This window comes from Vidua macroura, chromosome 29 (assembly GCF_024509145.1).
Source record: "Vidua macroura isolate BioBank_ID:100142 chromosome 29, ASM2450914v1, whole genome shotgun sequence".
Classification (NCBI taxonomy): domain Eukaryota; kingdom Metazoa; phylum Chordata; class Aves; order Passeriformes; family Viduidae; genus Vidua; species Vidua macroura.
Genome location: NC_071599.1, coordinates 2,744,582 through 2,770,218, shown reverse-complemented (window position 1 = coordinate 2,770,218; position 25,637 = coordinate 2,744,582). Strand labels below are relative to the sequence as shown.

The 25,637-nt window shown below is 55.5% G+C and overlaps 1 protein-coding gene and 1 long non-coding RNA gene across 10 annotated transcripts in view; both read right to left on the bottom strand.

Annotated features, from left to right (window-relative positions):
• Window positions 1-12,624: 12,624 nt before the first annotated feature.
• On the bottom strand, window positions 12,625-14,458 carry LOC128820460 (uncharacterized). Its single transcript, XR_008440905.1, has 2 exons — window positions 14,305-14,458; window positions 12,625-14,232 (listed from the first exon to the last, which is right to left on the bottom strand). It is a non-coding gene; the product is annotated as an uncharacterized LOC128820460 (long non-coding RNA).
• A 4,345-nt stretch (window positions 14,459-18,803) lies between these two features.
• The window catches only part of MEF2D (myocyte enhancer factor 2D), a 74,630-nt gene continuing 67,796 nt past the window's right edge, over window positions 18,804-25,637 (bottom strand). For all 9 annotated transcript variants that reach the window (XM_054001078.1, XM_054001081.1, XM_054001077.1 and 6 more), the window contains 3 exons: window positions 24,517-24,646; window positions 20,582-20,813; window positions 18,804-19,168 (listed from right to left, as the gene is read on the bottom strand). In XM_054001078.1, coding sequence (XP_053857053.1) covers window positions 18,838-19,168; window positions 20,582-20,813; window positions 24,517-24,646 — 693 coding nt within the window. In that variant the 3' untranslated portion in view covers window positions 18,804-18,837. The remainder of the gene's footprint in view (window positions 19,169-20,581; window positions 20,814-24,516; window positions 24,647-25,637) is intronic.

Genomic DNA, 25,637 nt, shown 5'->3' with positions numbered 1-25,637 from the left:
CGCAGGGCTTTTTTTTTTTTTTTTTTTTTTTGCTTAATAAGCACAGATTAGGGGCAAAGTCTCCCTGGCATTTCCTGAGTGTTGATTAAAGCTGGGGGGTCAGGGCAGGAGGAGCGCAAGGAGCGGGTTTTTCCGCGGTGCTGCTCGCGGCGGGCAGCGGAGCGTTTGCGCCGGTGGCATCTCACAAAGTTTCCCCCTGCGCTGGGCTTCCCCCTCGATTTGGGAATTGACTTTGTTTCCCTCCTTCCACAAACTGTAATCACTGTTAATTAAAAAATAACGCCCGTTCCAGGCTGGGCTCCGATTTTCTTCCCTACTCAGCACTATTGTATTTCCCCCCCTAATAAAAAAAACATTTTCTCCCTTTTGCCCGCCGTTCAAACGCCCAAACAACGCGAATGAACTCCAAATCAGGAATCAATTCCCTATTTTGTGGTTTAGTTTAAGGGATAAAAATACTGATAGAAACACCCCAAGTGAACAAAACCTCCGCGAGGGCTCCGCGGGGATGGGGGCGGTGGGGGTGGCAGCAGCCCAGCCCCGGGGCACGGAGCCGGGCGCCGGAGCCGCGTTATTGAGAGCAACAGCCGTGGAAACGGAGGGAATTGCGGGTGTCTCTTCCCTTCTTTCTTTCCAGTTTTGAAGATTAATTTTAATTTTTTTTTTTTTTTATATTTGGGAAAAGTCATTTTCTGCAGTTTCCTTTCCACCTCGGCAGCTCAGCCGCTTTTCCCAGCCACGTCCGGGTCGCTGCTCTCTGCATTCCTCTACCCCGTTCCTCTTTAATTCCCGACTCAACAGGATTTAAAAATTTTTTTTTTAATTATTACCATTAAGATTTTATTTTAAAAATCCATTTGTTTACTGCGAATGGCCAGAACCGACGGACATCCTGCGCGGCCGCGGGCGGAGGAGCCGCGTGTTACCCCGACCATTTCTGTCCGTCCCGGTCATTATTATTATTATTATTATTATTATTATTATTATTATTATTATTATTATTATTATTATTATTCGGCATTTCAGCCGACGTTCCTGCAAACCTCCCGTGAGTTTGGAAACGTGGACAACGCTGTATGGAAAGGAAATTTTAAAAAAACTGAAATTCCCTTTCTGTTCCCCTTCTCTTGGCAAATTCGCAGCTACCGACGCCCAACGAGATGAATCGTTTTCCCTGCAGAAATCCTCACTACAGACCCGAGACTCTCTGGCATCGCTTCCCCATCCTCCAGCGAGGACGGCGGCTTCGCCCACCAGATTATGCTTAAAAAAAAAAAAAAAAAAGTGGATTATTATTTTTTCCCCTCCTATCCCAAAGTAGCAATTAAAGAAAGTGGGAACCTTTGCCTTCCGCTGGGACAGACGGTCATTTTTTGGGTCTCAAAGCGCCTCTTTATTTTCTCTGATAGTGAACTTTAAAGAGGAGGGGTTGGAGCAAAGCCGTAGAGAAATTTATCCCATTTTTTTTCGGAATTCTGTCGGCAATGCTGGCTCCTCCAGTGGAAGGCAGGCAGCCTCCAGCTCAGGAGCTTTGTGCCCATCTCATTTCACGTTTATTTTTCCAGTGCCAGGCGCTGCCACAGGGCACGAAGAGCGGCGTTAGTGCCGCAAAACGGGCGTTTTAAACTTCTTTTTGAAGAGAGTTTCTGCTGGAAGGCAAATCCCGGGCTGCGACGGCGGGGGCGGTCATTCTCAGATGATCCGGGAGGATTTTCACCTCGGGAAGCCGGGATTTTCGGCGGCGGGGGTCTCGGGGGAGGGACTCGCGGGACCCCCGCCGCCGCCCCCAGCCCCGCACGGAGCCGCGCAGCCCCCGCACCCATTAAAAATTGAAACAAAAAACCCTCCAGGAAGCCCAAACAAACGCGTGACCCCCCCCCCCAGAAGGGTCGGGTTTGCACCGCCGTGCCCCGGGTGCGGCTCTGCCCCACCCGCAGATGCGCCAAGGTGGGACCCGGGGAGAGGCCACGCGCATCCGAGTGGGAGCGGGGGGCTCAAATTCAGCAGCAGCACCCCCCCAGAACTGCTCAGGAGCCGCTGGGCTGTGCCTAAACCTGGGCGTGCCCTATCCAGGTGTGTGCCCTACCTGCGGGCACCTCGCCCGGGCATGCCCTGTGTGTCCCACGTGCGGCCCACGGAGGGTGCAGGGATTTCCGTGCAGCTGCACACCGACTCCATCCCCACCGGCAGCTCCCTGCACCAAGGGAACCTGCAGGGAAGATGCTCTCCGTGCCCCCGTGCAGGCAGAGGGGCAAAACGCCCTCTGAAAATGCCCTCGTGGGTAGGAGCAGTGGGTGCTGCCTGTCCTCACTGGAGGTGCTGGGCGCTGGGAGCACCCCCGAGGCCGTGCAGGGTGTGGGGAGCCTGCAGGGCCCCAGAGGGGAGCAGCCTGCAGCTTCCCTGCTGGGCTTTTTTAAAGGAAATTCCCTTTTTTTTTTTTTTTTTTTTTTTTTTGTGCCTGCCAGCTCGGAGATGTGGGAGATGCATGAGCTCTGTGAGAAGTGCCACTTTTGGGTCAAGGAGGATTTTTGGCTTTTGAAGAATTCGCACTGAGATGTCCCCGCAGACAAGCTGTGGGTTATTTTTTTTGTAGACAATGTCCACACGACAGGCCCTAAATGTGTGTGTGGCTGCTGCCCTGGGGCTTTCAAACACAGGATTTTGTTTGGGATCCTCCCAGCTGACCCAGTCACCCCGAAAATTTGGGGTGCAGCTGCCTGAGCAGATTAGTGGCTGGTAGGTTGGGGGCAAGGGGAAAGGGTCTGGAGCTGGGTGGTCTCTAAATAAATGTCTTTGTCTTGGTGCCAACCTGCACTCCATGGATGGCATTTTTCTGCCTTCGCTGGGCACTTCTGCTGCTGCCTGGGCCACGCGGTGCCACCGCCTCAGCGTCCTCCAGACAAAGAAAATGCCAACAAAAGCTGCGTTTTGAAGCAAGTGGGTGCAGGCTGAAGGACAGCGGCAGAGGAGCTCCAAAGCCATCCCCAGGCTGTGCCAGCCCCGTTCAGGCAACTCCTGCCCGTCCCCAGCCTCTGTCCTGGGCTCCTGCAGCACCCAGGCTGGGCACCCACAGCCTCTGTCCTGCCCATGGCAGCGCTTTGCTCCATCCTTGACCCCACAGCCAGACAAATTCTTCTTGCCTCAGGGCTGGAAAGGCTCGTGGCTTCCTCCTGGCTCTGCCCAGCAAGTGCTTCCTACCTCAGGTGGAGGGTTTAGTAACTCAGGATATTTTAATGGTTCACCCCAAAGGCTGAACAGGAGCTCGATGCCTTCAGAGGCACCCAGGTAACCCCAGCAGCTTCAGGGGAAAAGGGGGCTGAAGCCTGAAAACAAGCAAATTCACTTAGATCAGATCATCTCGGCCTCAGAAGTGATGTTATCCTCAGCTGCAGCTCACCTCCAAACCAACGTGGAAAAAAAAAACAACAAAAAACCCAAACCGGGAAAAAAACCACAAACCCCAAACCTAAACTGAATACCAAAATTCCTTCTTTCCGTACTGGCAGGGAGCTCTGTTTTGTCTTGGTAAAATTGGGTGAAGTGTCCCCCCAGCACCTACCCCGGCTCAGCTGCCTGGCGTCCTCCTTCCAGCAGGTGCCTTTTCTTCTGCCTCAAAGGGCTTCGATCTGGACAGCTCTTTTGGAGAACGGCTGTTGTAAGGGATGCCTGGCACGAACACGGCCTGATTACAGCCCAGCTCGTTAAAAAAATGTTCCCTAGGTATTGAAGGGGATAACAAGGATATTTAAACATTCCCAGCGTGCACCTTTAAGCGGCAGAAAATAAGGGAAATTGCTATCGTTTAATTCAGTATTGCTCCTTTTGAACTCCCACTGGCTCTGCCTGCAATTGTTCCCTTCGCCGGAGCTCGGAGCCGAGTCGGGATTACAGCAGCATCAGGGCTGCAGGTCCAGAGGGCTGGGAGGGCTGAGCACAGCAGGACCAGCTTCCCTACATGGCCAAAGGCTGATGGGGCTGCTTTCCATTTGGGTTGTGAGAGATTTCCCTCAATAGCCCAGAGCAGGGTCTGGGTTTGAGGCCCAGAGCCCCAGTTTGTAATTACTCTCATATTTTGTGTGTGCCAGGGAGAGGGTGGAGCAGCATTTCTTTTTTGTCTGTATCTCTGAGGAAGCTTTTTCCAAAGCGAGAGCAAAAAAAAAAAAAAAAAAAAAAAAAAAAAAAAAAAAATCCACAGCTGGTGTTGGTGGATGAGACACTCAGCCCTGTTCTGGTAGGGGGAAAAAAGACAAAGTCTAATTTTAGATGTTCTGAAATGCTTACAACGTGCATCCCTCCAACGGCCTGGCACGGGCACCAGTGGTTATTTCCACGCAGGCAGAAGGAGAGAACGGGGACCTGGGAGCTGCTGGGCCTTGCACCAGGCTCTCCCCAGGTGACCCCGAGGGATCTCCCCTCTGGGGGCCTTTCTGCCCTGGGCAGTGCCAGTCATCAATATTTACAGAGAGCAGCTGCTGGGCAGGAGGAGAGACAGGGCTCCTCTCATCTGGGGCAATTTTCTCACATTTTGGCTTCGCCTCTCCTGGCCAGAACCCCTTTGGGGATGTTTCCATCCCCTCAAAAAGCAGCTTAGGGAGCCCCAGTGATGAAAACCCCTTTGGGGATGTCTCCATCCCCTCAAAAAGCAGCTTGGGGAGCCCCAGTGATGAAAACCCCTTTGGGGATGTCTCCATCCTCTCAAAAAGCAGCTTGGGGAGCCCCACTGATGAAAACCCCTTTGGGGATGTCTCCATCCCCTCAAAAAGCAGCTTGGGGAGCCCCAGTGATGAAAACCCCTTTGGGGATGTCTCCATCCCCTCAAAAAGCAGCTTTGGGGAGCCCCACTGATGAAAACCCCTTTGGGGATGTCTCCATCCCCTCAAAAAGCAGCTTAGGGAGCCCCAGTGATGAAAACCCCTTTGGGGATGTCTCCATCCCCTCAAAAAGCAGCTTTGGGGAGCCCCAGTGATGAAAACCCCTTTGGGGATGTCTCCATCCCCTCAAAAAGCAGCTTAGGGAGCCCCACTGATGAAAACCCCTTTGGGGATGTCTCCATCCCCTCAAAAAGCAGCTTTGGGGAGCCCCAGTGATGAAAACCCAAATCATGCTCTGACAGGCCATTGTTTGACAAGCAGCTCATTGTTTCCAAGGTCTTCTTCCCTCAAGCCCTGTGTCACCCCCTCCCCACTCCCCATTCCTCTGCCAGCCCCGTGCAGCCCCAGCCCCGTTCCCCCCTCCCACACTTCTCCTGCCAACCCTGGGGATTTTGGACCCAGACCCAAACAGTTCCTCATTTTCCCATTTAAGCCCAGAAGAGCTGAGCTGAAGCCTCACATAGACAGGGGAGAAACTTTAGGGAGAGCAAAGCCCTAAATGTGCCAGAGAGGCAGCACAAAGCGGCTCAAAGGGCTCGGGGGGTGCAGCCCCCTGCCCGAGCCGAGCCTTAGGGGAGGGTGAGGGTCTCAGCTTACCCGGCCTCTCATAAAAGTCTCCTCCATTCTAGCAAATAACCTTTATGTCCAGGGACTTGCAAAGTTTGCTTTCTCCCTCCAGGGTTAGTCACAGCAGGAGTGGCAGAGAAAGCGACCGCTTGTAGGAGGTTCCTCTGCATAATAACCTCCGAGGAGTTTAGGTCTAAAGACTAAAAGGCTCTATTTACTTTCACTGACAAGGAACAATCTAAGCAGATGTCCTTTGATGGGATTAGTTATTAATCCTTGAATCATGGGTAAATGGGAAAATGATCCATTATTTTCTGCAAAATCCTTCACTACTTTAGATTTCAAGGATGAGGTGGAGGATTGTTAGCAGCAAGGTCCCGACCTGTCTGTTTTTGGACATTTTAAAATGTATTTTTACAGTTTGTGCCATGGAGCGTGACTCTGAAATAAAATTTTTTTAAAGAAAAAACCTCAAGAAAAAGGGGTTTGATTCCCTTAAGAGCTGAGAACAATGCACTGTGCCAGACACACAGCAGTGATGGGCCAGGGCATTCCTTGGATAAATAGTGTGAGGTTTAGAATAATAATAGCAATAATTAAAAATATATAAATTGATGATGATGATGATGATGATGATGATGATGATGCCACTTCCAAAAGCCCATTCTCCAAACAGCTTTGGTAACTCTGCCTGAATGTTTAGACCCTCCCAACAGCTCTGTGTGCTGGTGGGGGTGGGCAGGTGGGGGTCAGGGTCTGCTGGGCATTCCATGGACAGCCCGGGCAGGTGGGTGCAGTGCCTGGGAGGAGGGAAGGATGGGGAGAACTGAGATTGGGCTGGCTCGGGGGACTCATTTCCCGAAATCCCTGCAGGCACTTCTTGCTGTGAGGGGAGGTGCAGCCTCATGGGTGCTGGGTGGCAGAAAGTGCCCAGCAGGAAGGGCTGGGATGCACCAGCGGAGCTCCTCAACCCCCAGGGACTGGGCAGAGGGAAACCAGGAGCTGGGGGCTGCCCATCCCGTGGCTCTGTGGCCACAGCTCAGCTTCCTGGGGTGAAAACCACCAGTCCTGAGGCAGGCACACGCCCCAGCTCTGCCTCCGAGTCTCCCGTGCAGGGGAAGCAGGAATAGACTCCCAATGAATAATTTACTCTGCTTTCTTTTGATTTGCGTTCTGATTGTGCACAGCAGTGCAGGCTCGGAGGGGGAAACATGTTCTGATTAAAGATTTATACCGGGCCTATAATTTTGTTGTTGTTGCTTAAATCTACTTCAAAGTGTGAGTAGGGTGGGTGTAAAATAAACACTCTGCAGCAGCTGGGAGCTTTTGGAGCATCTCGGGGTGCGAGTGCACACACCAGTGCAAAGCATGTGATTCCACAGATGGAAACTTTGTGCTCTGCAAAGGTGCTCTCCCAGGCAGCCTCCTCACACCAAATGCAGTCAAAAAGAGATTGAAATGACCTCTGTTCCCTCAAGCTACTCACTCCAGGTTCCTTCTCCTGAGCTGAGACCGCATCTCAAAAATTAAAAAAAATATACATTGGGCTTTATTGTTTTACTACTCTTTCACTATTCTTTTACTACTCTTTTTTCTATTCTTCTCCTGTTCTTTGACCACACAAGAGAACAGTTTGTGGCTGCAGGGAGTGGTTACACCTGAAGCTGGAAGAGGCTCTGAGCAAGGGTCACCCCATACACAGAGAGGAACCAAACTTCAGCTCCCACCCTCCTCTGTTACAGAAACTTGGAAATACAGGCGAGAAAAACTCCAGCTCCTTCCCAGGCTGCCAGCTGAGTGAGCAGGGCAAAGGATTTTCTCTTTTTCCCCTCCCTTTTCCACATCCCTGCCACATCCCTGGCGAGCAGAGCCACTTCCCAGCGCAGGCAGAGAGCACCTCTGGCACAAAGGGAGCGTGAGACAAACAGAATCAGCCACCATTCCCAAAAGTGCCTTTTGATAAACCCTCAGGGTTGCCATTCCCAGCTCCAGTTGGCCAGGGAAGAGCGAGAGCTTTGTCCAAGGGCTCCCGCAGCTCCCAGCCTGCTCCTTGGGAAAAGCAGATTGCATCAAATGGCGTTTTCAGCAAAAACGTTTTGTGGGGTATTTTGGGGCTGGCTGGCAGAATTCAGCCAGCAGAACACCTCGATACAAAGCCCTGTAAGGAGAAGCCCCTCAGAGTTGGATGGCTTTGATCCCACTTTTCAAATTACCTTTTCCCAGGACTGGGAAACCAATCTCAGGGAGTGGTGGTTTCTCCAAACCCAGCCTCAGCAGGGAAGGCAGGTGTGATCCAGGCCCTTGCATCACTCACACAGGGTGGGAATCTTGCAGGCTGCTGTCACTGTCTCGGTCAGCAGAGAGTCAGGGGATGGTTTGGGTTGTGAGGGAACATAAAGCTCACCTTGTCCCACCCCTTCCATGGTCCCAGGTGGCTCCAAGCCCTGTCCAACCTGGCCTGGGACACTTCCAGGGATGGGGCAGCCACAGCTTCTCTGGGCACCCTGTGCCAGGGCCTCCCCACCCTCCCATGGAACAATTCCTTCCCAATATCCCACCAATCCCTGCCCTCTGGCAGTGGGAGCCATTCCCCCTTGTCCTGTCCCTCCTGTCCCCCTTGTCCAAACTCCAGAGCCTCTTTAGGCAGCGGAAGGGGCTCTGAGGTCTCCCTGGAGAGAGAGCTGAGCACCCCCAGCTCTCCCAGCCTGTGTCCAGAGCAGAGGGGCTCCAGAACCCTCAAATCATCTCCGTGGCCTCCCCTGGACTCACTCCAGCAGCTCCTTGTCCTCCCTGTGCTGGGGACCCCAGAGCTGGAGGCTCTGCAGGGAGGGGTCTCAGCAGAGCAGAGCAGAGGGGCAGAACCCCCTGGCTCACCCTCTGCCCGCCCTGCTGTGGCTGTGCCCGGCTCAGCTCTGCCTTTGCGGGCTGCTCGGTGCCCCCAGCTCCCACCGAGCACAGCCACTCATCCCCGGGGAATTCATCCCCAGGAGCTCCCCGGCCGCGCAGCCCGTGAGACAACGAACGCAAACATCGCAGGGGGGACCCGAACCGCCCCACGCTGCAGCCCCGGCGTGGCCCGAAAGCCTCGCACCCCCTCGAACCCCCATCTTCAGCCGCCTCGGCCGCGGTGATTGACAGCTGTCAATCAGCGCCGCGGCCGCTGCGCTCTGCTGCCACCTGGCGGCCGCAGCGGCGAAACGCGCCCCCCCCCCCCCCCCCCCCGCGCTCCCCCGAACCGGAGCGGGCGCCGGGAGAATCCCGAGAAATCCGGATTTGGGGGCGTCAGGGGAAATAAAGGATGGGGCTGGAGCCGGGGGAAGGGCATCGCCCCTTGCCCTGCGCCGCTTTTGCAGTGACGAGGTGATTCTTGCTGCGGGTAACCTCTCGGCCGGGCTTAGAACCATGGAATTTTTAAGGCTGGAAGAGGCCTCTGAGGTCGTCGAGCCCAGCTCTTCCCCCAGCACTAAAGCAAGTCCCCAAGTGCCACATCCAAGCGTCTGTTAAATCCCTTCAGGAACGGCGACACCACCGCAGCACTGTGAATTCTGTGCCTGTGCCCGACTGCCCCTTCCATGATGGAATTTTCCTAACATCCCACCTAAAACTGCCCTGGTGCAACTTGAGGCCATTTCCTCTGGTCCTGTCCCTGTTCCCTGGGAGCAGAGCTCACTGGCTGTCCCCTCCTGTCAGGGAGTTGAGCACAGCCACAGGGTCCCCCCTGAACCTCCTTTTCTCCAGGCTGAGCCCTCCCAGCTCTTTCAGGCACTCCTGGTGCTCCAGCCCCTTCCCCAGCTCTGTTCCCTCCTCTGGGCACTCTCCAGCCCCTTGGTGCCTTTCTTGTCACGAGGGGCCCAAAATTGAATCCAGGACTTGGGGTGAGGGTCCCAGGAGGTCCCTGCTGCCCTTCCTGCAGGTCCCAAGCTCGCAGCATTCCCAGGTATATCCTGAATCCAGAGGTACCCGGCCAGGCTGTGCGACGGGAACCCCACCCCAAAGCCACGTCCTCAGATCACTTGACATCCCCACTGGAAGCCCCACGGAAATCCACCTCCAGCTGCTCTAAAGCTCAGCCCCCGTGGGTCTCACTGGGCATCAGGGGATGGTCCAACCCCTCCAGGAAAAGCTTTGGGTCAGAACGGCAGTGCCCGACCTGCAGGGAGGCTGCAAGGGCCCGTGGGAGCCTCAGCATGGGGCGTTTTGGGGTGTCCATCCCAGCACAAGGGGCTGGAACCAGAAACTGGGGGGTGGGAATCACCATCTCCTCCAGGAGCATCCCAGGGGAGCCAAGAGCATCCCAGGGGAACCAAGAGCATCAAAGGTCATCCAGGAGCATCCCAGGCCATCCAAGAGCATCCCAGGCCATCTAAGATCATCCCAGGGGAGCCAAGAGCATCCCAGGCCATCCAAGAGCATCAAAAGTCATTCAAGAGCATCCCAGGGCATCCAAGAGTATCCCAGGTCATCTAAGAGCATCCCAGAGGAGCCAAAAGCATCCCAGGGGAACCAAGAGCATCAAAGGTCATCCAGGAGCATTCCAGGGGAGCCAAAAGCATCCCAGGACATCCAAGAGTATCAAAGGTCATCCAGGAGCATCCCAGGGGAGCCAAGAGCATCCCAGGGCAGCCACTCTGCCTTGGGACAGCCTCTCCACCGAGCCAGGGCTGTCCTGGTCCTTGGACCCTTCCCAGACACGGGACAGGGACTGGAGAGAGGGAACCCCTGAGCAGGACAGCGGGGTCACCGCTGCTCCTGCATCCCTGCAGCTGCTCCTGCATCCCTGCAGCTGCTCCAGGTGTGTCCCACTGCCCTGAGCTCCTGCCCACGTGGGGGTGGGGACAGCAGCATCACCTGCAGCCACCGAGACCAGGTGACATCCCCACCTCAGCAGGAGCTGGAGCCCAGAGTGACACCCTGCTGCACCCTGCCACGCAGAGAGCAGGAAAGAAAGAGCCAGAGGCGCGGAAAATTATCAGAAACGTGTATTTTTTTTTTTTCTTTTTAATAGTAAACCTCTTTACAACAAATATAGTGAAAGAGTTTCCAAACAAAACTCATAAGAATTTCTCATGGTAATTATTATTATTATCATCATTTTTTTATATATTTTTTTTTTGTCTTATTGTGGAATATACAATAACGCATCACCATACAGCACAAAAAAAGGAATATTGAAAAAACGAAATAGACGTCTCAACCACGTGCTGCAGTCCCTGGGAAGGAGCCACTGATTGTCAAGGGAGCAAGGTAGGGAGGGAATGGGGACAGGGAGTGGGGGTGACGTCCCCAGGGCGCGGGAGGTTCTCAGTCAGGCCAGACCCCGAGGGTGCAAACACTTCAGAGAAAGATGGAATTAGTCAAAGATCCCGGTTAAAACGTGACAAGCTCTCGACATAAACCCTCCCTCCCGTCCCGCTGCACGGCCCGGAGCGCCGGGCACCGGGAGGGGACGCCCCGGTCCCTGTGCTCGGCCGCGGGACGAGGGCGGCTGCCCCGCGGCTGCCCCGAATCCCTTGACTCGCACACACACACACACCCACACACACGGGTGGAGGAGCATCAGGAAAAAAAAAAAAAAAGAGGTTAAAAATATATATATATATATATATTATAGATACAGGTTCTCTTTTTTTTTTTTTTTTTTTTTTTCTTTTTTTTTTTCCCTTTTAAATTGCTTCTCAAAACAATAAATAAAACTCCTCGGGGGAAGTGCACGTCCTGTTTTGTTTCTACCTGTGCAGCACCCTGGGGGGAGGATGCAGAGCTGCCTGTGCCGGTACAGACGGGCTGAGCGGGGACATCCAACGAACCATCACACAGAGAAGCTGATGGGGGGGGGGGGGGCGTTTAATGATTTTTTTTTTTTTTTTTTTCTCCTTTTAGTGCATCATTTAAAGGGTCTATTCTATTTTACAAAAGTTTTTGCAGACACCCCAGAGTTTGCTAACACCTACCTGCTTAACTGAGCTACGGGGAGCCAGGGGAGCAAAGGGGATGGGGGAGATTGAGGACCTGACCCGGAGGCCGTGGGGGACAGGAGGAGGGAGCAGCAGCTGGGCCACGATGACCCCCACTTCTCCAGCATCAGATTTGCCTGCAAATGCTTGGAAAGAGCCGTGGGGAGGAGGGGAGTCATGGCCCGAGGTGGGGCTGCTTCACCCCTCGGCCTTGGGGACGCCAGGAGCCCGTGGGGACATCCCAGCGTGGCCTCGGGAGAGCGTCTGGGGATGCTCCTGCGGCTCTGTGGTGGGTTTGTGCCTGGACAATGAGGAGCTGGGCCAGCAGCACGAAAATCTCGCTCTGAAAACCCACGTGGAGTGAAGAAAACCCCTCTCTGTCCCCCAGCACCATGCCGGGGCTCCCCGTGGCCCCGGGGTGGATGCGGGGGGCTGGGGGGAGACACAGCCGCCCACGCCCACCCAGGGACGGTCGGGCTGGGGATATTGGCAATCCCTCAGCTCCCCGAAAACCTTTCCAGCCTGAGGGATATTGGCAATCCCTCAGCTCCCCGAAAACCTTCCCAGCCTGAGGGATATTGGCAATCCCTCAGCTCCCCGAAAACCTTCCCAGCCTGAGGGATATTGGCAATCCCTCAGCTCCCCGAAAACCTTCCCAGCCTGAGGGATATTGGCAATCCCTCAGCTCCCCGAAAACCTTCCCAGCCTGAGGGATATTGGCAATCCCTCAGCTCCCCGGAAAACCTTCCCAGCCTGTTTGGAGACGGCCTTGGCGCAGCCTGAGCCACACCACCCTCTCCTGGCTCAAGTGAAGCACATTCCAAACAGGCGCCGCTCCAGAGAACGGAGCTCGGGAGGAAGAAGCTGGGAAGTACCTGGGCTTTCCCCTGGCTGGGGAGAAGAGGGGAGCTGCAACGACCCCGCTCACTGCTCCAAGCTCCCTGACCCCTGCCCGGAGCGTTAGCAGAGATCCAGAGCATCCCTGCACATTTCCAAGGCTCACTAAAGACGCTCCCGGGTGCTGCTGGCCTCCCCGGACCCACGGGGGACACGCCGGCGTGTTGGGAACCCTGCGGAAAAGCAGCCCCGGTACGGAGCCGAGTGGCTGCTCCTGTCCAGGATCTGGCAGGGTCCGGGTCTGGGACATGGAAATTTGGGGAGCAGGGAGGCCCGGGGAGGGGGTGCACGGGAAGAGCTAAGAGGGTTAAACAAGAAATCGCTGTACAACTCGGCCATGTCCAAAGTCAGTATTATTACAATATACTCTGACAAAAATATAATCTCATTTCATATCAATACAACCAAAAAAAAAAAAAAAAAAAAACAACCCAAAACCAGTTTTCTGTACTGTTACCATTGCTAACAGATTGAAACTCGCTATTTACAGTTACAGTAGCCAGGTAAAATACTACAGGTGAGAGACCAGAGAGAGGAGGGGCAGAGGGACAGAAGGGAGAGAAATTCGCCAGGGGAAAGGGAAAAATAAAGGGGGAAAGGCCCTCTTACATCCCGAGTGTGGCTTCCTGCGTTGGACAAGGAAGGGTGATGGATGGAGGTAGTGAAAACATAATACTTGGTTTATGGGTCTGGTTGGGTTTTTTTGTGGAAAGGAAAAGAGAAAAAAAAAAAAAAAAAGAGAAAAGTGAAGTGAGAGGGGAAGGTGGAATAAAAGGATGAACATGGGAAAGGGAAAGCAGAGCAAACCTTCGGCTGAAGCCCACTGTTAGACACTCTCCCACAGCCCAGGGAGAGGTGCATGGGGATGAATTTGAAAATCCCCCCAAAAAATCCCCAAATTGTGCCCCCAGCTGGAGAGATGGGAGGCAGGGTGCAGCACCCAGGATGGCAGAGCTAAGGAGCGGCTGGGAAGATGCTCCTTCCCCACCTGATGGATGCTCTCCCTAGGAGGGCAGAGGGGACCCCCAGAGCAGCAAGTGCCCCTCACCCCCAGCCAAGCTCTGGGCTGGCAGCAGCAGTTCACAGCCTTGTCCCCAGAACTGGTGACAAACATCCCAATTCGCACCCAAAGCGATGGGGGCAATCCCCCAGCCAAGCAACACAAGGGGAGAAAAAAGTGTGGGAGGTGAAATTTTTAAGGAAAAGGTGGGGTTTTTGTAAATTTACTTTTTCCTTGGTTTGCTGAAATTGTTCTGGAGAGGAAGAGGGAAGTGAAAGAGGAGGAAGGAAAAGGAAAGGTGTTCTTTCTCTTTGCCCCGCTTTCCCCCAGGCCCACACGTGGCCCATTGCCACCAGCTCTGATTTAACACTTCCATCGCCCTCAGACCCCAACCCTGGCAGTGGCCTCAAACACACCCCAGCACCAAACCCCTTCCCCCGGGAGCCTCCCTGCCACAAGCACAACCCCCGTGGGGGCTGGGGTGCCCCTCACACCACCACAAGGCACTGCCAGCCTGCCCCAGCACCCAGCCCCTCGTGCAGCCATCCTGCAGAGCCAGGCTCCCTGCCAGCCCCAGAGCCAGCCCTTGGGCAGGGAGTCACCCTGTGCCCGCGCTGGCCCCTGGCCCAGCTGACCCCTCAGTCCTAGCTGACCCCTCAGTCCCAGCTGACCACTCAGTCCTAGCTGGCCACTCAGTCCTAGCTGACCACTCAGTCCTAGCTGACCACTCAGTCCTAGCTGGCCACTCAGTCCTAGCTGAACATCTGACCCCAGCTGACCCCTCAGTCCTAGCTGACCCCTCAGTCCTAGCTGACCCCTCAGTCCTAGCTGGCCACCCGGCCCAGCTGACCCCTCAGTCCTAGCTGACCATTCAGTCCTAGCTGACCACTCAGCCCCAGCTGACCCCTCAGTCCTAGCTGACCATTCAGTCCTAGCTGACCAACTGATCCCAGCTGACCACTCAGTCCTAGCTGACCATTCAGTTCTAGCTGAACATCTGACCCCAGCTGACCACCAGTTCCAGCTGACCCCTCAATCCTAGATGACCACTCAATCCTAGCTGACCATCTGACCCCAGATGACCATTCCATCCTAGTTGACCACTCGATCCTAGCTGACCACCCAATCCCAGCTGACCACTCAGTCCTAGCTGACCACTCAGTCCTAGCTGACCACTCAATCCTAGCTGACCATCTGACCCCAGCTGACCACCTTACCCCAGCTGACCATTCAATCCCAGCTGACCACTCAATCCCAGCTGACCACTCGATTCCAGCTGACCACCTGGCCCCAGCTGACCACCTCCACAGCCCCCAGAGCGGGCAGGACCATGCCCGTTGATCCATCACCATCCTCACTGCACCCAGGCAGGATTTTAAGCCCCTTTTAGCGCCCTTCCCGGGATTTCAGGTTCTATCCATCATTTAGGGCCCTGCTCCATCCCCAGATCTCCTCCAGGGGTGGGCAGGTGACTTCCCACCCCACCCTTGCTCCTCCAGCTGCCAGCAGCAGCGTCACCTGAGCCACACCCTGTGACCTTCTTCCTCCCTCCCTCCCTCCCTTTCCATCCTCCTCCTCTCTGCACCAGCCTCGGCCATGCCGGCACACCAGAGCAGAGCCTCGCCCGCCCCGTGCCCCCCACCCCCGGGGGCATGAACCCCCCGCTCTGCCCCCCGCTCCTGGCACCAGCTCACCCCAGCCAGCCCCACACCGGCACAGGCACCCCAAAAACCAAGCCCTGGGAAAGACCAGCCTTCCCGGGCCGGGGGTCACAGCCCCCAAACGTGCCAGCCCCCCCCCCCCCCACCCCAGCTCAGCCCCCCCTGGCACCCCCTGGCACCCCGCGGGGAGGGGGCCGTGCCGCCGCCCCCGCCCCGGCTTACCTGTGCTCAGGTGAGGGCTGGAGGATCCACAGAGAGTTCAGAAGGTAAAGATCAGAAACAGACTTTGGTAAGTAACCACACGTTTAGAAAGGAATATATCAGTTTGGAAACATCTCAGTGCATACTTCTTATATGAAAATATACACAAATGTATTTCATTCTCCAAAAAAGGAACAATTAAAAACAAAAGCAAACTAGCCCAAACACAATATATTAGCTGTTTTTTTGTTGGTTTTTTTTCTTTTTTTTTCTTGTTGTTGTCATCCTTTAAAATCTTTAACGCTACACTTTGTTCAGGTTACACTTTTTTTGTCTTTTTTTTTTTTTGTAAATGTTTTTTTTTTTTCTTCATGCATTTTACACCTTTATAGCCTTTGAGAATAAATAAGCTCCATTTTGCTTCCACATCTCTAAAAACTGCAGCATTTTAACTATTGTCATTTAAATCGTGCAATTTTTTTTTGCAACACCCCTTTTTTAAAAAATGGAAAATATATATATATTTTAAAACTAAACCCTATACAACGCAAAAATTCCAAATTAAAAAAAAAAAAAAATTATACACAATTGTAACTGTCAACAGTACAGATGAGCACGAGAAATAAAATTAGATCAGAAACATATTTATAGAAGCACAAAGGAGGGTGTTGGTTTCTTAGATTGTCATTCTTCTCGTTGTCTTTTGAAAATTAGGAGGAGTTTACCAGATACTACAGTCTGGGGGGGGGGGGGAAATAAAAGATAATGACCCGGACCAAAAAAAAAAAAAAAATAGAATATAATAATAAAATAACCCCAAGCCCCCAACAAAATAAAGACCCCGACAAACAGCCCCCAAACCCCTTTCACTGCGTGAAGGCAAGGCCGTGGCTGCCCCGGGGCATCCCCGCCTCCCCACGAGCCGTACTTGCCCGTGGCACCAGCCCAGGGATCGTGGAGTCGAGTCCGGCGCCTTCCCCGGCGGGCAGATCTGCCCCCGCCTCTGCGGAACCCAGCGCTCGTCTCTTGCATTTCTGTGTGTTCCAGGCTCTCAGCTTCCAGGCAGAAGTGTGAACTTGGGAGTCAGGGCATGAAGTTAATGAGCAAAAATGTTGGTTTTTGTTTGTTTGTTTTTTTTTTTTTTTTTTTGTTTTTTTTTTTCACCCCCCCCTGCCCCGGCGGTTGCTCCGCACCGAGGGTGGGGGGTCTCTGCTGCCGCCTCCTCGCCGGGGTCTCTGGAGCAAGCTGCTCTGCTGGGCCCTCCTGCCACGCTGCTCCCGGTTCGTTGGGTTGAGTTTAATTTTTTTTGTGCAGGAAAAAAAAAAAAAAAACAAAACAAAAAAAACCACCAAAAAAAATACAAAAACGAGAGCGATGAGACGTCATTATCCCGCCTAATTTCCAAAGCAAGGCCGTGCAAAGAGCTCAGGTGCGCGTCCCGTACATCCGGCGTGGCCGGGGCGTCGGCGTGGGCGAGGAAGACCACGGTCCGCAGCAGCTCTCCTGCTTCCCCAAGGACTGGCAGGGATGGAGGGAGGGAGGGAGATCCGCTTCTGCCGCCGGCATTCCGGAGGGGAGACCCGAGAGCGTCCCTGGTACCCGCTGGGTTTGGCTCGGGGAGGGGACACGGGGGGGGTTTAACTGCACAAAACCTGCCAGGGGTCCTTTCCTCCTAGCCAAGGCCTTCCCAGAGCACGGGAACAGGAGAGGGAATTCCGAATTCATCGTTGGAAAAAGAATAAAACGGTCATTTGGAGAATTCCTTTGTGGCAGGAATTTGGTCTTTCGAGGTGTGGAGGGGGGGATTTGATCTGGCACGTCTCTCCATGCCTCGATCCACGAGCAGGGATGTTGGTGAGGGTACCCAGAACGCCGGCACTGCTGAGCACCCACCACCCTGACCCCTCCATCAGCTCTCCACACACAGCCAGCTCCTGATTTTCACCCAGCTTCTGAAGGATTTCCTCTCCTCCTCCAGCCACGCCCTATTCATTTCACAATAACCATCAGCCTTTTTTTTGGTCTCGTTTTTCCAATTAGAAACTTTGCGATCAATGCTTGGTTGGGAAGTCTGTAAAACGCCGTGAATTTGCTTCTGGTTTGCTGGGACCTTTTTATGCCATCTGCCTCATGCCAAGGCTGAGCTGAGGGATCCAGGAGGGGGATAAACCCCACCCTGACTCAGCTCCTCTCCCTTTGCTGTGCCTCAGGCAGCTCCCAGCTCCTCCACAGCCCCCCAAGGCTGGCCAAGCTCCAGCTGGCAAAGGTGGCATCCGGGCAGGTTTTGTGCCAGTTTGGGACTGCGAGCCCAGGGGTGAGTGGGGCTGGGGTGGCCCTGCACAGGGTGATAGGGCAGCAGGCTGGGAGGGGGACGGGGAACCAGAATGAGCACCTGCAGGGAGAAAGCCCATCCCTAATGGCTATGCCAGCCAGGAACGGTCCCTTCTCCTCCAAACCCCCCAGCCACGAGCAGGCCGATGCATTTTGGGATCAGGGCACCGACACCCATCCCTGGGAAACTGCCAGAGCAAGTGGCAACATGAGGAAATCCCTCGGTTTTCCCTTTTTCCTTCCACTGAATCACTGCTCAAGGCTCAGGGAGCTTTCCTGCACAGCTCACTGTTGCCTTTTGAGGCCTAGAAACCTTCAGGCAAAATCTCATTAGGATCATTACTTCAGTTGCATCTTTCAGTTAAAAAAAAAAATCATTTCTTCCCATTTTCCTGATTTAAAGCTTTGGCCCACGTGCGATGGGAACATATTTCTAAAATGCTTTTACGGACGTTGTTTGCTAAAATCCACAACTCGCTCTCAAAACCAGCACTAACATCCCCTCTCCACAAACTGCTGTGCCCAGGTGGAGGTGAGGCCTTCCTGGGAAACGGGAACTCCAGTGTTCCAATGAGCCTGGTCAGGAACAGTGGAGTTCCCTGCTCTGGTAGCAAGGATGCTGTCTGCATCCACTTGTCATGCAAACGGGATTAAGCTTTAAAAATCCGCCTCTTACTCCCGATGCAGCTTCCCAGGATCCAGGAGCCTCAAGCAGGCTGTGGATGTGGCTGCATCCTGTTTTGAATCGAAGCTGGGCTCTCCGAGCCGCCCTCCGCCTCCCTTCCCAGCTGCCTTAGGAAAACTGCTGGAGCAAAACCCTTCTGGAGGAAAACCTGTGCCTACCAAAGCCCTTCAAGCTTCCAGAGAGCTGGGTCATGTCTGAAGTGCCCCTCCCTGCACAGGGACGCGCGGGAATGGCCAGGAAGGTGCGTTTTGGGGTGCTCTGTGCCCCGTCTCCCCCCGGAGCCCATCCTGCCGCAGGCGCTCAGCCTTAGGGCTGCGGTCCCACATCCCGGGGGGGGGGGTCTTGCCGGCCAGTGCGGCCCGCCTGCCTGCAGGGGAGCATCCCTGAGGGGCTGCTGCTTTTGGTGAGGACACGGATATCCCACTCCAGCCCCCCCCCAATTCCCACACCTCCCGGCCGTTCCCGAGCCCCGCCGTATGTACTGCGTGCGTCGCCTGCTGCGCTAGAACGAATGCCTACAAAATCCTAAAGCTATTTCTCAGGCAGTTTATGATAATTTCCCCCCCCCCCCTCCCCACCCCAGCCCATCCCCATCACCCGTTTTTCCCCCCCCCCCCCCACCCCGCCCCTCCCAGCCCCTCCTGGAGCTCCCAGGGATGCTGGGGACGCGTTATGTGACCCAGGTATCCAACCGCATGCGCTTTACGGAGGGGCTCTCCCCCTCGGGCTCGCTGGTGGGTCGCAGGAGGCCCAGGGAGGAGCCAAAATCGGCGCGGGCGGGATCGTCCCGCTCACTGCTGCCCTCGTAGGAGCTGGTGTTGCTGCTGAGGCTGTCGACGGGCGAGCGGCCGGTGGGCTCGTGCCGGGGCTGGTGGGGGAAGGTGCTGAGCGGGGTGGCAGTGTTCCTCTCCCGGTTGGGCGAGACGGGCTCCGACTTGATGCTGATGTTGGGGTTGGTGTTGACAGTCAAAGTGGTGGTGTGGGACAAGTGGCTCCCTTGTCTGGGCCATCCGGAAGGTGGGGGGAAGAGGTTGGGAGAGGAGGAGGAGGAGGAGGAGGAGGGGAGGAAGGGGGAGAAAAAGATGGAGGAGGAGATAATGGGAAATCTCTCATTATTAACTTTTTGGCCGCCTTCTACCCTCCAGTGCACAGAATTCAGAACTTTCACACGCCACGGCCGAATGAGCCCATGATTATGAACCTGGATTAGATTATTCATCTGGATTCATAAGCAGAATTATGACTTCAGAATCACGTGCAGTGACCAGGACGCATCACCACAGAGCTGGGATCAGACATCCCTCCTCTCCCAGCACCTGTGATCCAGCCCCAATCCCACCCACTGTCCCTCAGCAGTGGCCCAAAGGCAATGGGTGTCCCTACAGCTCTGCCCCTGCATCCCTGTGGGCTGCACAGACCCAGCACACGGCTCAGCCAGGTGGTTCTGCTCTAAACTGGGAACCTCAGCCTCTGCAACACAAAATTTTGTCCAGGATTTCCACAGATCCTACGGCCCCACTGGTGCAGGAGGTCCAGGCAGACACTGAGGAAGCTGCTGCCTGTCCTGCCTGGAAAACATGCACCAGGCAGTGAGGAAACACTAAACTCCTACACAAAAACCTGGTCCATCCATCCACCCCTCCATCCATTCCTCCACCCATCCACCTATCCCACCCCTTCATCTGTCCATTTGTCCTTCCAGTCCTCTATTCATCCCCCCTTCATCTCACCATCCATCCATCCATCCATCCATCCATCCATCCATCCATCCATCCATCCATCCATCCCTTCATGGTGGAAATGTCTTTGACTCAGTGGCTGGGGCAGTCATTGATCCCCCCTCCTCAATTCCTGCCTCTCTTTGTCCCATGGTCTCAACGGGATCATAAATCTTTATGTTGACTGTAATTCTGTGTGTGGGTGCTTTATTCCAGAGTAAAAGCAGATCAAAAATCCTGCTCTAAGATGCAAGTGCTTGTATATTCTGCCCTGGAGAAAAGCAATCTCTTTGCAACACTAAAAGCCACCTTCTTCCATACCAGCAGGGCACAGTTCCAGGCACCTTATCCTGCAACGTGCATCCCATCTAACACTGCCTCTGGCCCGTTCTCAGCTCCCCCCAGGTGAGTGCAGGGATCAATCCCACTGTGGACAGGCAGCAGCACGAGGCTCTCAGAGCATCCCCAAGTACCCTGATCTCAGCCAGGGACTCTGGTGAGTGAGTGTCACTTACAGTGACAAGGACAGGACCCCCCCAAACCAGCTGTGCACGGGCACACAGCTCCTGCCCCCAGGAGCATGGACCCACCAGGCCTGGCTCTGGGAGTCTGGAGAAGCCAGGGAGCAGTCTCAGCTGAGGCTCTGCAGGTGTGGCACCCCAGAGGAATCCCCCATTTCCCTCTTGTGGCACTCACATTAAGTTTCCTAGTGACACCGGGACCAGGTGCTGCTGCTGCGGCTGCTGCTGCTGCTGCTGCTGCTGCTGCTGTTGCTGCTGCTGTTGCTGCTGTTGTTGCTGCTGCTGCTGCTGCTGCTGCTGTTGCTGCTGCTGCTGCTGCTGCCAGGCAGAGATGTTGCCAAGGGACAGCCCTCCAGGTGAGCTGAACGCCGGCAGCGAGGACAGCTCAGCGCTCGTCAGCTGATAATCTGGAAGGGAAGGAGCCCTGCGGTCACCTCCATGGCAAACCTGCCCCCACAGTGCCCCGAGCACGGAGAGAGCATGGAGACACACAAGAGACACAAACACACAGTGTTTGGGATGTCAGCTCGTGCTCCTGGCCAGAGGACACAGCTCGTGTGTGCGGGTGGCTTTTTTGGAGTCACAGAATCAATGAGGTTGGAAAAGACCTCTGAGATCCAGTCCAACCTATGACCAAACACTGCATCAGTGAAGGGACATTTAAAGGCCATCTAGTCCAACATGCAGGGACACTTTCCACTATGCCAGGTTGCTCCAAGCCCTGTTCAACTTGGCCTTGGACACTTCCAGGAATGGGGCAGCCACAGCTCCTCTGGGCAACTTGTGCCAGCACCTCCCCACCCTCAGTGCAAACAATTTTTTCCTTTTATCCAGTTGTCTTCCACCCTCATGAGGTGCTGGCAGGACCTCCACCCTCCACAACACCCACCAGTGCCCCTGCCCCCCAGGCACAGCAGTGGCCAGGGCAGCCCCACGATGCAGCCGTGTCTGGCTCCCCCCAGGAATGTCCATGGGCAGGTGAGACCCCCAGAGCCCCCTCCAGCCAAACGGTGCCACTCACAATTCCTCCCCTCCTGGAGCAGCAAACCCTGGCAGCTGACACCCACCTGTGCCTGGGGCACCCCACCTGTGTCTGGGGCACCCCCACCTGTACCTGGGACATCCCCATCTCTGCCTGGGGCACCCCACCTGTGTCTGGGGCACCCTTACCTGTGCCTAGGGCACCCCACTTCTGCCTGGGGCATCCTCACCTGTGCCTGGGGCATCCCCACCTGTGTCTGGGGCATCCCCACCTGTACCTGGGGCACCCTCACCTGTACCTGGGGCACCCTCACCTGTGCCTGGGGCATTTCCACCTCTGCCTGGGGCATCCCCACCTGTACCTGGGGCACCCTCACCTGTACCTGGGGCACCCTCACCTGTGCCTGGGGCATTTCCACCTCTGCCTGGGGCATCCCCACCTGTACCTGGGGCACCCTCACCTGTACCTGGGGCATCCTTACCTGTGCCTGGGGCGTACCTGGGACAGCCCCACCCACGGCTGGGACACCCCACGCCGTGTCCCGCGTGGCAGCAGGGGGCGCTCCCTGCCCGCCATGGGGACACGGAGTTGTCACCGTGACCCCCCCCCCCCATCCAGGGACCCCCTCACCCCCAAACTGCCCCCACCCCATCCAGGGCACCCCACGCCCCGGTTCTCCTCCCCCCCTCTTGCAGGGCAATGCCTTTCCCATGCAGAACCCATTGAAAATCCCAGCGGGGCACCTCATTCCAGGCAGAGATTTTACACAGGGTTGTGAATGCTGGTGGAGAAAGCCAGGGAGGAAAGTGCTGCTCCTTCAGGAGATGGTCAAACCTTGGCCAGCCATGTCAGCCTGACACAGACACCCAGCAAACCCTCCTCACACCCTCTCCTCCCCCTTTCTGGCTCTAATTTTGGGTGTCTTGTGGTTTCGGCTGTCCCCACCCCGGCAGCACACACAGAGGTGGCTGTGCTGGTGCTGAACTGCTGCCAAATCCCCGGCGCACCCCACCCAATATCCTGGCACCGGGTTCCCTGCTCCACGCCATCCTCCACCCCCTGCACCCCTGGCTGTTCTGGTTCGGGAGCTCCTGACACTCTCTGGTGACAGTGGCTGCCCCTGCAGCCCCCAGCTGGAGCCACCCCAGATCACGGAGCTGGGAACGGGCAGCTTTGACAGCCCAGCACAGGAAAGGGCACGTAACTCTGGCCAGAGGGCAGCTCAGCACAACTGCACCAGCCTGAAACCCAGGCAATACCCACCCAACTGACAGGTGAGTCCTGAGAACAAGAAGTGGCAGTGCTCCAGGCTGGGAGTTTGCTCTGGGCATCTGCACCCCTCCACCACCTACGCAACGATCGCCTCTGCAGCGCCACAGAATCACTGAATTACTTAGGCTGGAAAGGCTCTCCAACACCATCCAATTGTTGCCTCAGCACTGCCAAGGCCACCACTAACCCGTGTCCCCAAGTGTCACAGTCACATGTCTGTTAAGCCCCTCCAGGCATGGTGACACCACCACCGCCCCAGGCAGTCTGTTCCGAAGCCTGAACACCTTTTCCACATAGAAATTTCCCCTAATATCCCACCTAAACCTCCCCTGGCACAACCTGGGGCCGTTTCTTCTTGTCCTGCCCTTTTGTTACCCGGGAGCAGAGCCCAACTCCCACCTGGCTGTCCCTTCCTGTCAGGGAGTTGTGGAGAATGACAAAGTCCCCCCGAGCCTCCTTTTCTCCAGGCTGAGCCACCTCAGCTCCTTGTGCTCCAGACCCTTCACAAATCAAGACAATTCCTATCCAATTAACAGGGCAGCTCTGGTAGAACTGCCAGGTTCAGAGTTTGCACCCTACAGCGGTGCCCCCGACGCTCACCCCCACAGCAAACACCTCAGCACGGCTCTACCCATGGAGGCTGTGAGGAAAAATAACTACAGAGAGCTGAAATTCAGGCCCCTCCGCTCTGAGCAGCGGCACAGGGCTCAATTAAAACCTATTTTGGGGACTCTGGCTGTGCCCAGCCTGGCTGGTAAACCGCATGGTCACGCAGGGAGAGGAGCCTCATCACGCACAGCCGGCATCTTTGGGACTACACCTACTAATTAGGGGAGGGAGTATCCAACGTGCCAGTTCTGGGTTCTTCCAGACAGGCAGCTTTTTTACATTTTTGCAAACTTTTCTCTGAGCCAGAACAAGTTACACAGGCAGCCAGCAAGTCCTCAAAGTCTTGGTGGAGGTCTGACAGGTGGCAGATGAACAACCCTTCTGCTTGGGCAAGTGCACTGTCACTGCTGCCTCAGGCTGATTTCAATCCACCAGCCCAAATCAGATGTGTCTATGAGCAGGTTGGTTTGCATTCTTCCTGAACTTTTTGAGGGGCCTAGGCTTGTTGTCATTATTACAACACCCCCTGAGCTCTGAGAGCCCGGGGATGGGTGTAGCTGTAATTAACATCCACTTGCACAGTGCAATGGGCTACACCAGCCCTCACGGCCCTTCTGGCTATGACAATGAGCTCTCACCACTTACATAATGAGGTTACCCCTGATTTTAGTCCTGTGGAACCTTTGCACTCAACCACGTCCTGCAGTGGAGAGTTCCACGAGCAGCTCTGCAGGAGCACCAGGCTGCCTGCAGCAGAGCATTTCCCTCTGCTCAACTGAGCCACCTGAGAGCCCTGTCCTGGCCAGGGCCTACCTGTGTCAGAACCCTGCCCTGGGCATGTCCCACCTGTGTCAGAACCCTGCCCTGGCCATGTCCCACCTGTGTCAGAACCCTGCCCTGGGCATGTCCCACCTGTGTCAGAACTGTGTCCTGGGCATGTCCCACCTGTGTCAGAACCCTGCCCTGGGCATGTCCCACCTGTGTCAGTACCGTGTCCTGGCAATGTCCCACCTGTGTCACAGCCCTGCCCTGCCATGTCCTCTGTCACAGCCCTGCCCTGCCATGTCCTCTGTCACAGCCCTGCCCTGCCATGTCCCACCTGTGTCACAGCTCTGCCCTGCCATGTCCTCTGTCACAGCCCTGTCCTGCCATGTCCTCTGTCACAGCCCTGCCCTGCCATGTCCCACCTGTGTCACAGCCCTGCCCTGCCATGTCCTCTGTCACAGCCCTGCCCTGCCATGTCTTACCTGTGTTGTACGCTGTGGGCATGGCTGAGAAGGGCAGCCCCTGTGTCAGCAAACTCGGAGTCGCCACAGAAACAACTGGTGTGGTCAGAGAGTGAGTTGCTTGAGAGACACCCAACCGCTGCGTGTTTTGCTGTGGGAGCAAACAGGGAGGGAGTTAAAGCCCAGATGGTTGGACTCGGTCGTTTCTGTGGGTGGTGGCCCCCCCCAGACCCCCTGGGCATGTACTGGGGCTGAGCATGGAGACCGTGGGACAAGCAGGATTGATCCTGTAGCCATTCCACACTGCAAAAAAGGCAAGTACAAAGCACACCAGCTAGTGACACTCTGGACTTTGCAACACTCGTGTGCAGGTCACGGCCTTGAGTCCCCATCCTGCCCAGGGCTGGGCCTCACCCACCAGCACCAGCCACGTGTGCATGGAGGGGGAACATCAGCAGGAGGCCTCAGACAATTCCTCACTGCTTTCCAGAGGTTGCATGTGAGGTTTGCTGAGCTTCCAAAGGGTGACAAAAGACCAAAGCAAACCAAGACCAGCCGAGGCAGCACAGAGCCGGCATCTCCTCCATGCAGCTCTGGTGGCCAAGAACAAGCCCGTGCCTCAAGGGAAGCTGAGGATGCTAAGCACTGGCCTCAGGGTTTTAAAGGGACTCTGGAATCCCTGAACTCCACGTCCAGTGCTCAGTAGCCTGCTGGCTCGGTGTCCTCACAAGGTTTTGGTGATTCAGGTATTAGCAGGTCCACTGGGGAAAAGTTCTGCCCTTGCACCGGTGCACACCAACCTCCCCCCATGGTTTTCCAGGCAGTTATGTGGGCAGATCTATAGGTCAGATTCAGCCCTGTTTACAAGGCAGATAATCTGGGCTGTCTCTGCTGATCTGATTTAAATCAGACTCAAGAGGCTTGACTCTAATCCGAAGCACCCCAGCACACGTCACCCTGTGAAGACTGGGGCAGTGCCCAGCTTAAATCACGCCTGGCACGAGGCTGGCTGGGGCACAGTGAGCAGCCTCCCCGTGGAACTGAGGGCTCCCAGGGCCTTGCAGGGCTGGGCACAGACTCTGCAACGCTTCCCCACGGCCAGGGAGACTCTCCTGGGACAAGGCTGGAGGCTAAAGCCCTGC